Genomic DNA, 13403 nt, shown 5'->3' with positions numbered 1-13403 from the left:
CCATAACTGTGACAGTTTAGCGCGCGTGCGACAGTGAAAAGTCCTGTCGAAAAGTGCCGGCCCCGTGGTCCGGGTACTCAGTAGAGTGGTGCTGGATCGCCGAAGTGGGATAGCTAACTGCAAAGCATCCGCCCCTCTCGCTGTAGAGGATAAGCCGAACGAGCCTTGCTCTCCTCTACAGCTAACAGTCAAGGAGGTAGGACAACGGCTCCACCTGGGAAGAACATTGCGGTGTCTTCCGGGATTCCTTGCGGGGAGCAAGTGAATCCGGTGATTTGTCACCAACGTCGCTAGGGAGGTTCCAACAAAGGAGCCAAGCTCACCTTCCTAGCTAATTGTCAAGAACCGCTGCTGGAGCAGCCAACGACCAAAGGAGAACGCGGCCGTTGTTGTCCCGGCCGGTCGGAGGAAACCGCCCGCAGCAGTGAGTCACCAGCATCAGCAGTGAAGTGGAGAGTTGGAGGACAATAAAGTCGGTAAATTTAGTAGTTTATTTTGTTTTGTTTACCCTTTTTTTGTAGTTACGAAAATCCGAAATTCTGTAGAGGAACCCAGGCCGCCCTGAAAAGAAGGGTACGCCGGGCACACAAGAACCCGAGTAGTGGAAAACCCCTACTTACAACATGAATAAAAAATACAATATTTGAGCATTAGCAAATAGGACGAATTCTATAAAGCTATACAAAGGTAGTAAAATTTAGTACGGTTATATGTGTCATCCATTCGTTTCACGAAGTAAAGTTAAATACCAAAAAAGAGAACGGTGTTGTGTATAGACGTAAACAGCGTCAAGAAATGGTTTGGGATGATCTGTTCAAAACCCGAACCCGAAAGTTTAAATTTTCAAAAACCCGGACCCGACCCGAACCCGAAAAATTCAAATTTGAGAACCCGGAACCCGACCCGAGCCCGAGAAGTTTAAATTTGTAGAACCCGAACCCGACCCGAAACCCATCGGGTTCGGTTAGGGTCCGGGTTTCGGGTCCAAAAACTCGAACTCAACCATCTCTAGGAAGCAGGGCAACTCGCTAATCTATTATTCAACATAGAACTCTAAGGTGCGATAAGATCTGATGTGCAAATGAACGGAATCTCATCACGGATCTCACATGCATCTTGACTTCGAGGACGATATCGACATCATTGGTGTTGATCGAAGATCAGTGGAAAAGGCATTTGTGCTTTTTTAAAAGGGAGGCTGCAAGAATTGGACTGACTATAAACTCTGCCAAGACAAAGTACATGGTAACTGGTATAGAACAAGGCACTCCGAACGGTGTTGGTTCTGAGTTGGAGATCGATGGGGTACGAGGTTGTCGACGATACTCCTTGCTGATCGATATGTCTATGACTATAGAGTGCTCGGAATGTTTGAGAGAAGACGTCTGCTTTCAATACTCGATGGCACAGTAGAGTATGGATAATGGCGCCGACACATGAACCATGAGCTGTGTCAAGTGTACAAAGAGGCTGACATCGGAAAACTTGAACTATAGCAATAACTGTGGGCTAACATTAGGAATCAGAATATATTGGCTCGAGCAGGTATCGGAGTATATTGACTGAACAAACCAAAACAACATATTTGTACTTGTATTATTTTGCTTTAATGTTCAATGTCTTAAAATTATTTTAAAATTAACGCATTAAGTTATAGTTCATTCGTCGGACTCGTTCGTTAGTAAACCTGGGCGACTTACTTTTGCCAATAGTTTCCTCAAGTTGGCTACGATAACAGCTGAGTACTCCGACCCGCAGTTCAAGTATTCCTGTAACAGTAGTTGCATGTTTTCAAGCTTAGCCCGTCCGGATTCATACTAGTTTAAATAAAGTGAATAAATATCACCAAATGCTTTTTCATTTATGCAACGGCAGCTTACCTCGACAATCTTCGGATCCACCACACGGGGCGTATAGTGGCATTTCAGAAAGTGTTCACTAAACTCGTCGAAATCCTTGAATAGTTGCTGTTGGTTAAAACACAATTATCAGTCTGATCCATGATATTTCATTTTTCAACATCACTGTAGATACTTACCGCACAACAGAACAGCTCCTCGTATTTCTGGCTCCAGCAGCTCTGTTCGCCGAGTCGTTCGTATTTGGAAATCAACTGCCTCAGGGTGGCTTCGAGTTCTTTCAAAAGACGATGGTACCGCTGTGGAGGCACCGGTTGATTCCCAACTATTTGATGGTACTGTTCCAGGAAATGTTCTAGATCGGTGGCGAATTTGGAAAGCTTTTGAAAAAACGGAATACATTTAGTATCGTATAGGTCATCGGTAAGTTGCCACAACTAGTTTACATTTTGGTATTTTTCCAGTGCCCGTTTCCGGTAGTCGACTCTGATAAACAGTTTTGCTCTAGGTTTGATAACCATTTTTGTATGCTTGTTTCTATCACTTCTATCGCGAACCGATCGCTGAAAAGGAAAGTAACTAACTGTTCAATATTTGCAGGAAGTATCGAGCACCAAGGGTGTATTAATATTATTTCAATCCATGACGTATTTCTCACGATTAGTAGAATGGATAAAGCTATATTTAACCGTAAATAATCCTTACAACATCGAATGGATGCATCTTGTGAGAGGCTAGGGTGGTTCCATTTTCTCTACGAGCTTTGAAGATTTACAAACGGATTAACTGGTACAGTAAATTAGTTATAGGATAATTTATGTCAGATGTTGTGCTTCGACTTCGTGTCATCTTGGCCGCCAGCTAGATACTAAATCCAAGAAGTTTCAGTACTGATTTGAAATGAACAACCAAACAGCTGATCAGGATTGATGTCTCGGGAAGCAAAGAAGTTCTGGTTAAAGATTCTGTATACCGACGGATTTCAGTATGTTGAGATTTGGGAAATGGGAAAGCTATTTCCCGAGAAATCCTGATATACAATGGGGATCTTTAATTTGAGAAAAAAATTATCAATTTTTCGTATACATCTAGGAAGAACTTAAGAGTACGCTTACATTGTTTTTAAACTTCCACCAACTAACCAATTATTGGAGCCAATTTATCACTTTGGTTCTTAAAACGTACAATAATTCAACAATTTGTTCTTAAGCTCTTTCCAAATATCAAATCAATGATTGCCGTTTTTGCTCGTTTCGATCGATTGCCAAAGAAGTTAAAAGCGTTTCCATTTTTGAATAGTTTGATGAAGGCAGAAAATCTTTGTAAATAGTGGACAGCTACCTAACAGCTTTTGGTTGTGTGTACTATCCACCCTAGGGCCAATGATAATGGCTAATTGAGTTTGTCATGTGTTCTAATTATGTACCGTGTTGACTGCTATACAATCATTGCGCAGTGTTTAAGCGGAATGCTGCTGATGCTAGTATACTTTCTGTTCTGTAAACAAAAGATGTAATCAAGTTCATAGTTTCATTTGAAGCTGCTACTAGATTAAACATCCATCTAAAAATATCGATTAATTACGTGGTAAAGCCACGTCTGTTTGTTGTTTAATCCATATAACAAAAGTATGTCGTTTTCGATGTGCAAATCACCGATGGTTAGGTAATTTGTTTTTTTTGTTTTCAATTTGACTAATGGGTTTTAATGCAATAATGAGCAAAAATCTGTTGCTGGGAGTCAGCACTGAACATTTTCATATAATTAAAATTCACCATATTTGATTACTCACTTCATCAATTGTTTCAAAAAATTTCTTATTAACAACTTATATTCCATTCGTTCTGTGACTTGCGTAAGGCACAATACTAAACGTCATACTCTAGATATTGTGGGCCGTATTTTTACAGATTTAAATATTTCTTACCCTCTTAAGAGCACTATCCCAATACGCTTTCTTCCCACAGTAAAAACTTTCTTGATGTAGTTGACTGCAAAATGGCCCCTTCTTTCAGCGATTGCATCCTTCGATAACAAATTCATCGAATGAAGCCAATGATTTGTTCTACAGTGGAATTGCAAAACTTGTAAAACTTTACTAAATAACTTGAAATGCTATGAATTTGCATTATGTGAAACATAACTTACTGCAGGAATAGATTTCAACTTTCATGATTTCAATATTATTCGCTTGGATCGAGAAGACTCTTACGGAGAAGTACTTTTGGGGAGCAAAAGTGCTATTCTTTTAATCGAATCAATCTCTCCTCGACACCAGTCATTGAAGTAGTCACTTGCCAAACTAGAATTCAAGGCAAATACCATTCCATTGCTTCCTCTTACATTCACCATACAGTTGGCCACCGATGGATTTGCGATATTACGTTACGACATGGGGTTGCCTTCATGACGATAATCGATCTACCTCACTCCTCCAGCTTTGTGACAACTTCAATATTATCAATTTGAACACGTGTAAAATAGCACACATGTCGGCTCACGAAGCGCGCCCGAGCGCCTTAGACTTGTCCCTCTGCGGTTAGATTGCCTAGTGAAGGTAATCCCTGATCCCCACGACAGCGACCATCTACCAATCCTAATTACTATTGCTAACGGTTCAGGGCCACCGAACGTAATCAATGATTCGTATGACGTCACACGAAATATTGATTGGAAGAGCTACGTGTCCACGATATCCGGCATTCCTAGTTGGCTTGATTCTCGACATCGCGATTCAAGCTCAGACTAAACGCGTACCAGAGGCCATCTCTCGCGAATGGTATCCCAACCCGTGGTCGGACATAGAGTATTCAGACGTGTACGCGGAGAAGGCCGCCGCGATGACTAGCTGTCGACAGTACGCGACGTTAGAAACGCGAGTGAAGAGTTTGATGAAAGCCAAGAAACATAGTTACTGGCACCGGTTCGTTGGCGGACTAACGAGAGAAACATCGATGAGCACTCTCCGGGGCACGGTCCGACGTCTACGAAACCGAAACAGTATTAACGAGAGCGTGGAATATTCAAACCGTTGGATATCCGATGTCTCCAAGAAGGTTTGTCCGGATTCGGCCCTGGATCAGAACAGATTCCAAAGCTGTCGATTTGCAAGGACCGTTGCAAAATACCTTGGACAATTCATCTGCTTGGGCCGTCCAGCTGGGTATCGAATGCTTCACGGAGAAAGTCGTATTCTCAAAGAAGCGTGAACCAGCAAAACTACAGCTTCAATTGATGGAGGTTTTAATTTACAAATATCTCGGGGTCTGGTTGGACTCTAAAGGTACCTGGGGATGTCACATTGTTTATCTGAAACAAAAATGCCAACAATGGGTTAACTTTCTTCGTACAACAACCGGAAGATGGTGTGGTGCCCACCCAGGAGACCTGATCAGGCTGTACCAAACAACAATATTGTCGGTGATGGACTACGAGAGTTTCTGTTTCCGCTCCTCTGTGAACAGATATTTTATCAAACTGGAGCGAATCCACACCCAAAACGTACCCGATAAGAATCGCTTACATTAATGCAATAAATACGAGCGAAAATTGCAAGCGTTCTGGTAATGTGCAAAAATTGTACGAAGCTTCCTTGCATGTAATGCAAGAGCTTCCTTGCATGTAATGCAAGAAATAAAAAAAACGAATTTTGCCTATGTATTAGCAATGTATGTGTATTGGTGACTAATATGCGTTAGATAAAAAAGACAGCTGGTATTGAAAAAATGAGTCACGCACGGACAGATCACTAACCAATACATAATCCACCAAACCATGCTTTTAGATGATTTTAAGTGGATAAAAGTCATATATAAACACTTGGATAATTTCACGATTAATTAAAAAGTAAAGGACGCATCCAGATTTGAACTCACATTCATGCGCATCGTAGCACTATGACTATAAACACCGTTCTATCTTTGCATATGTGGATAGAGCGTTAAAACTCGTACAATCAGCACACCCGCAATTTGATGCTGTGACGTGTGTAATGATAAGTCACAAAACTGCGCTTGATTATGTTGGTGAGGAATGAATAGAAAGTAGACGGAAAATAAAAACTGGCCGTGCGTTGCTATAATAACAACATAGGCACGTGAATGTCGTGGTAATCCTAAACAGTGCGTTGAAGAAACGTGTGTACGTATAGCGAGAGATGAAGTGATTTTATATGCTTGCAGAAATTACAAGCGGCTTTCACTACAAAATTGTAAGCGATGCTAACATTATTTGCAAGTGATTGCAAATAATGTTGATTTGGGTGTAGTATTGTTGTTTACGTATTGCTTAAGGTTGCATGTAGTTGAACCGTATGATGTGTCGAGAGCTGCTGGCGGGCGTTCTATTGTTGAAAAATCGATTGCTCGATGCAATATCTTGAACCTGTCAGTGATTGATAATTTAGAGAGGATTGTCGAGCTCAATTTCCATACCCGTTTTATGTCCTTGTACTTCGATTACATGGCACAAAATATCAATCCTTCTTCATATTGTCCCAACCGTATTAATCCTCCTCATGCTTCTAAATCAACTGTATTCTTCGACACTTCCATGAAAGATTAGATTCGTGGAATTCCGGATCACATACGTCCGCAAGATTCGCAAATTTCAAGAAGTCGACTGCAACAAAATGTTTTACACCGACGCGTCAAATCTCAACGGCTCCACTGGCTTCGGTATAGTCAATCAAAACCTCACGGGTCCCTCTGCGGTTAGATTGCCTAGTGAAGGTAATCCCTGATCCCCACGACAGCGACCATCTACCAATCCTAATTACTATTGCTAACGGTTCAGGGCCACCGAACGTAATCAATGATTCGTATGACGTCACACGAAATATTGATTGGAAGAGCTACGTGTCCACGATATCCGGCATTCCTAGTTGGCTTGATTCTCGACATCGCGATTCAAGCTCAGACTAAACGCGTACCAGAGGCCATCTCTCGCGAATGGTATCCCAACCCGTGGTCGGACATAGAGTATTCAGACGTGTACGCGGAGAAGGCCGCCGCGATGACTAGCTGTCGACAGTACGCGACGTTAGAAACGCGAGTGAAGAGTTTGATGAAAGCCAAGAAACATAGTTACTGGCACCGGTTCGTTGGCGGACTAACGAGAGAAACATCGATGAGCACTCTCCGGGGCACGGTCCGACGTCTACGAAACCGAAACAGTATTAACGAGAGCGTGGAATATTCAAACCGTTGGATATCCGATGTCTCCAAGAAGGTTTGTCCGGATTCGGCCCTGGATCAGAACAGATTCCAAAGCTGTCGATTTGCAAGGACCGTTGCAAAATACCTTGGACAATTCATCTGCTTGGGCCGTCCAGCTGGGTATCGAATGCTTCACGGAGAAAGTCGTATTCTCAAAGAAGCGTGAACCAGCAAAACTACAGCTTCAATTGATGGAGGTTTTAATTTACAAATATCTCGGGGTCTGGTTGGACTCTAAAGGTACCTGGGGATGTCACATTGTTTATCTGAAACAAAAATGCCAACAATGGGTTAACTTTCTTCGTACAACAACCGGAAGATGGTGTGGTGCCCACCCAGGAGACCTGATCAGGCTGTACCAAACAACAATATTGTCGGTGATGGACTACGAGAGTTTCTGTTTCCGCTCCTCTGTGAACAGATATTTTATCAAACTGGAGCGAATCCACACCCAAAACGTACCCGATAAGAATCGCTTACATTAATGCAATAAATACGAGCGAAAATTGCAAGCGTTCTGGTAATGTGCAAAAATTGTACGAAGCTTCCTTGCATGTAATGCAAGAGCTTCCTTGCATGTAATGCAAGAAATAAAAAAAACGAATTTTGCCTATGTATTAGCAATGTATGTGTATTGGTGACTAATATGCGTTAGATAAAAAAGACAGCTGGTATTGAAAAAATGAGTCACGCACGGACAGATCACTAACCAATACATAATCCACCAAACCATGCTTTTAGATGATTTTAAGTGGATAAAAGTCATATATAAACACTTGGATAATTTCACGATTAATTAAAAAGTAAAGGACGCATCCAGATTTGAACTCACATTCATGCGCATCGTAGCACTATGACTATAAACACCGTTCTATCTTTGCATATGTGGATAGAGCGTTAAAACTCGTACAATCAGCACACCCGCAATTTGATGCTGTGACGTGTGTAATGATAAGTCACAAAACTGCGCTTGATTATGTTGGTGAGGAATGAATAGAAAGTAGACGGAAAATAAAAACTGGCCGTGCGTTGCTATAATAACAACATAGGCACGTGAATGTCGTGGTAATCCTAAACAGTGCGTTGAAGAAACGTGTGTACGTATAGCGAGAGATGAAGTGATTTTATATGCTTGCAGAAATTACAAGCGGCTTTCACTACAAAATTGTAAGCGATGCTAACATTATTTGCAAGTGATTGCAAATAATGTTGATTTGGGTGTAGTATTGTTGTTTACGTATTGCTTAAGGTTGCATGTAGTTGAACCGTATGATGTGTCGAGAGCTGCTGGCGGGCGTTCTATTGTTGAAAAATCGATTGCTCGATGCAATATCTTGAACCTGTCAGTGATTGATAATTTAGAGAGGATTGTCGAGCTCAATTTCCATACCCGTTTTATGTCCTTGTACTTCGATTACATGGCACAAAATATCAATCCTTCTTCATATTGTCCCAACCGTATTAATCCTCCTCATGCTTCTAAATCAACTGTATTCTTCGACACTTCCATGAAAGATTAGATTCGTGGAATTCCGGATCACATACGTCCGCAAGATTCGCAAATTTCAAGAAGTCGACTGCAACAAAATGTTTTACACCGACGCGTCAAATCTCAACGGCTCCACTGGCTTCGGTATAGACAATCAAAACCTCACGGGCTCTTGCAAAACTCAATAATCCTGCTTCATTTAACGTTGTAGAACTCGCTGCTATTCAGTATACCTTTGGGCTACTGATACTTTGCCCACCGATCATTACCTTATGGTTTCGGACAACCTAAGCCCATTCTATTATCCCGAAGGTATGAACGAAGCCTTGGTTCAGAGGAATGGATGTGGATCAAGAAATCGTTCGTATGATGTCTCGGCCCATGTCCAATCACTACACGTTAGACGCTTATTTCCGACATATTGACTCGCGAATAGTGGTATCTGTGCTTGTGACGGTGGTTATCACGATATCGAACATATTGTCTGGGCATGTGCGGAGTATCTTTCTGTCAGATCTCAACTAGTGGATTCCCTTCGGGCTCGAGGAAGGCCACCCAATGTCCCGGTTAGTGATGGCCAGCCGTGACCTCCTATATCCTTCCGGCAGTCGCGCTAGTGCACTGAGTGCACGCTGCTCTGAAAATCTAGCGAAATCGTCTTAGAGCAACTGCGGCTACTCGTTCAGTGAGCCATTTGCGCAACTTCCGGAGGGATATATGACCCTCGTATACATCTTCCTAAAAACCAACGATATACAACAAAACAATATTCGAACGTTGAGCGGACCAATGCGTAATAAAGCGCTTTAAGGTTCAAAATCGGTGGCAAAACTTAACACAAATTTTCAATTCTAACAGATGCTTAAAAAGGCAACTTGAACCTTAAGACAGTATACGTTTCTGAAGTTTTTCGCTATTATGAAGATTAGCTCAAGCTATCTTGATGCCTTATCCACGATGTATGAAATATGTGGTTTGAACGTTTGTGCTGAATCCATGATAACTCCGAGATCCTTTATGTGAGAGTTTCTTGGAATACGAAGAATTTATAGTTTAACTGAGTCGGAATGCGTTTCCGCGTGAACGTAACGATTGAGCATTTACTTCCATGAAAGGCGGAGTCCTTGTAATCTGATAATGACGTCATTAAAGTAGAGGAGGAATATTACTGGACCGAGATGGCTTCCTAGTGGGATACCGGATGTAGCGAAGAATGGTGGAGATAGACAGTCCTCAATGCTGATTTGGAGTTGCCTTCCATCAAGGTAGGAACGAACCCAGCGCAGAAGTCGTCCATGAATACCGAGTTTGTCCAACTTCGCTATTGCGATATGATTGATTTTGTCGAAGGCCGCAGATAGATCCATGTAAAGAATCCACCGAGTACATATGTTGTGAACGAGAGCAGGTTGCGCTCCAGAATATGACCATCGTCGTCGGCGAGACAAATGGTTGGCATCTGATTACAAGATGTCGGAGTAAAAGACGAAATACTGGAAGCGAATACATCAGCGCTTGAAGTGTTCGTATCAAATGTATATTTGCCTTTTGTAGCGGGTTGGAAGACCCTTTCACCCATCCCACACACAGGACCGGGACGACTGACTGCAATTGCTCGACTGTGGCAAAGGGATCGATGGCTTCCATAGTGCCAACTGTGGTGCGTCCCAGTATGCGTTGATACCCGATGGCGCGATGCGGAGTAGAGGAACCGGATGGTAGCAGCTTACAGCGAGAGTCAGACGATGAGCTAGAAGCGTGAATCAGTTCAACCGTTGTATCGCTACAATTTGTGTAATACTTGCCGAGAAAAGCGGCTTGGAAGACCCCTTCACCACCCACGCATACAGGAGCAGGACGACTACTGAACGTTGGTGGCAAGGGCTCGACTATAGCGGGGAGATCGAGGGCTCCCATAGTGCCAACTGCGTTGTGTCCCAGTTGGCGATCGGCACTGACACTCCTGCACAATGGCGGTGTAGCTTGGTGTAGTGACATTGCCCATCGTTGCTGCACAAGTCCTCTGCAGGACCATGACACTCTAGGAGCCCCTCTTAAAACTTAGCATGCACTTGTAGTGTGCTACAAAACCAGAATTGTTACTGGGGTACATGCTTCTTCTGGAGACGGAGGAAACTCAGCCGGCGGGTTTCAAATGTTCTGGGTACGGCTATCCTCAAATTCCCTGAACAGTTTACCCTGCAGCCATGTGTCAGGGTTAAGAGCTGCATGACGGTACTTTGGGTGAACTCCAACTTTGAAGGATATGAAGTTTTTTTTTTTTTTTTTTTTTTATTTCAATTATAGAGGTTTTAACCTTAAGGTCATTCGCCTCTTCGGGTTAGAAAAATCTCTTAGGAAAAATTTCTAACCCTATGTGCGGGGTCGGGACTCGAACCCAGGTGCGCTGCGTACAAGGCAATCGATTTACCAATACGCTACGCCCACTCCCAATATGAAGTTCAAAGTACTGAGTTCTATGCCGTTTTTAACAAGCGGAAGAACCTTTATCTCCTTGATGCAATTTAGTCCATCTTTGTACATTTTTCTACAGTCTCCTTGCTATCGTTGGGATGAAAGCGGGAAAGATACAGCCAGAGCAATGGCGCGGGAGGTGGAACCGTAACAATGTTGCTATTATCGACTAATTTTCGACCGCCAACAAGCCTTCCTTGCGACTACGTTTCTGAGGTGGTCGAGAGTTGGCCGGACTGGAGTAGCTGTTGAAACCTTTCTAGCAAGGCGTGAAATTTGCTGGTTATTTTTCGGATAACTCGGCCTATAGTGCAGTACAGACGTCATCCGTTTTCCCAGCAATAACACATCCAAGTAAAGAAACTGTGTCGCGAAAGCGAGCAAACTTTATCAGCTTAACACATTCATTGCACATCCAAAATAAATTTGACTTTTCCGCAAGTTTTTTTCAAAAACGGCTGGTTAAGTTGTCTCACACATTGCATGTACATATTATGCACTACATTTTTGCAAAAGCACATGAATTCGATAAAGTCATCGTCCGATTTGACGGTTTTCGCGCAGAGATTGCATGCGCTTGCCATAATGCGTGCCGATCTGAGAATGCGAACAATGAAATATAGATGACGCTGGTTTTTGCATAACACTAAATCAAACAGGAGATACACTGCACAATAACAACGATAAAAACAAAATTCTCAGTCGAATGATGCGGAAAACAACGATAAACCTTCACAAATCTCGTCAAAAATTAAAAAAATAGTTGAATCGATTGAACAACTAATCGGTAAGAATACACTGAACCAAAAAAATAATCGAATAATCCTTCTGCTAAAAAATCCTAAACTGTATTGCTATAAAAATAGAACTAAATGACAAAAATTATATAATCCCCTCTTGTGTATGTATAAGGTAGCTGTCAAATTTTCTTAGTTTCAGCATGAAAAAAAATTTAAGTGTGATCCTCTAGCGTTAAGAAATTTAAACTGTGAAACAGAAAAATTGGCTCTTTTAAGCCAACGCAAACGTGCCTTATCAAATAAAAGAATTGAAAAAAAATTCTACGTGCATTAAGCTCTGTTACTTTTCAGCGTTGCAGGTTGTAGTAGCAATATCTTGGTCAAACATAAGAAGTCTGGCTGATTATTGAGTTGAATTTTCGAACAAAAATACTCCGCAGTCTTATCTTAAGTGTATTCCCTTAGTTTTTGTTGGATAAAAAAGGGTTCCAGTATTTCACTAATGGTAATAAGAGCTATATTATCTGTTTATCGCTTTATTTTCTTAACTAATTAACTAGTTTTATTGCACGATACTCCCTCCACTTGTATATTAAGTAATCCGGTTTATCTTCATGATCTTTTTTTGCCAGTTCGTCCACCAGCATGGTATGATTAAGGCGATTCAATAGTTTCTTTAAGTTTACCAACAATACCGCAGAGCACTCCGTACCATAGTGTAAATACTCTTCCAGGCGACATCGGAAATGTTCCAACTTCCCATGACCTGACTCCAGCTGCAAAACAGTCAACAACACTATTATCTTGCGTGATAAGATTACTAATTATCTTACCTCTACAATATTTGGATGAACCAAGCGAGGCGTGTAATGAAATCGAAAATAGTGTTCCCTCAAGTCTACGCAATCTTCGAATAAAACCTACAATTAAAATTTTTGAATTAGGATGACGTTACGAATTCCTCTTAGTATTCGCTTACCCCACAGCAAAACAATTGCTTGAATAGTTGATTGCGATTATCTTCCTGGTCGATTTGTTCAAACTTAGACTTCAACAGTTCCAGATTGCTTTGGATTTCTTTGAGATGACGGTGGTACTTCGTCCGGTACACGCTCCGGTACTCGACAATTTTATCGAATTCTTCCAGAAAATGTTCAACATCGGTGGTAAATTTTTCGAGCTAAAAGTAAATGAAAGAAAATTTACTGTTTACTCTGTCACCATTACTTTGTTTTCATTAATACATTCCGATATTTGTCACTAAAGTCCAACGTCCGTTTTCGATAAAATGCATTGCATTGAACCATTTTTATCCAAATGCTTGTTGGTGCTATTCTTTTCGATCACTGATGGCCAAAGTGGTTGTGATTATTTATAAAATTTGTTTATTCCTCCACGGGACAAAGGAATTATTTCCGTTGTGCACGTTTTGACCCTGTTTCGGATAACCTGTGTTTTGGCATTCGTAGCAATTTCATTCAGCTTACGTATTTTGAACATGTGTTCAATTGGTGTATGTCTGTTAACAGAGCATCATGGCATTTCAGACCGATGACAACTATTTGTTTTTAATAGTTGCTCTTGGTGATGAGCGGCGAAAAATAAATTAAGGGATGGTGGGGGG

The 13403-nt window shown here is 41.6% G+C and overlaps 2 protein-coding genes across 2 annotated transcripts; both read right to left on the bottom strand.

Moving 5' to 3' along the window:
• Positions 1-1584: 1584 nt before the first annotated feature.
• LOC131681344 (uncharacterized) lies at positions 1585-2464 on the bottom strand. The gene is made up of 4 exons (XM_058962100.1): positions 2306-2464; positions 2039-2239; positions 1881-1967; positions 1585-1817 (listed from the first exon to the last, which is right to left on the bottom strand). Exons 1-4 carry the CDS (start codon positions 2378-2380, stop codon positions 1659-1661), a joined length of 522 nt encoding a protein of 173 aa, XP_058818083.1. The 5' UTR covers positions 2381-2464; the 3' UTR covers positions 1585-1658.
• Positions 2465-12299: 9835 nt separating this feature from the next.
• On the bottom strand, positions 12300-13157 carry LOC131681343 (uncharacterized). Its single transcript, XM_058962099.1, has 4 exons — positions 13024-13157; positions 12759-12959; positions 12613-12699; positions 12300-12555 (listed from the first exon to the last, which is right to left on the bottom strand). Exons 1-4 carry the CDS (start codon positions 13084-13086, stop codon positions 12328-12330), a joined length of 579 nt encoding a protein of 192 aa, XP_058818082.1. The 5' UTR covers positions 13087-13157; the 3' UTR covers positions 12300-12327.
• Between the last annotated feature and the right edge of the window lie 246 nt (positions 13158-13403).

This window comes from Topomyia yanbarensis, chromosome 2, assembly GCF_030247195.1.
Source record: "Topomyia yanbarensis strain Yona2022 chromosome 2, ASM3024719v1, whole genome shotgun sequence".
Classification (NCBI taxonomy): Eukaryota; Metazoa; Arthropoda; class Insecta; order Diptera; family Culicidae; genus Topomyia; species Topomyia yanbarensis.
Note: the sequence above shows the minus strand (reverse complement) of the source record. Positions and strands in the feature narration are given on the sequence as shown.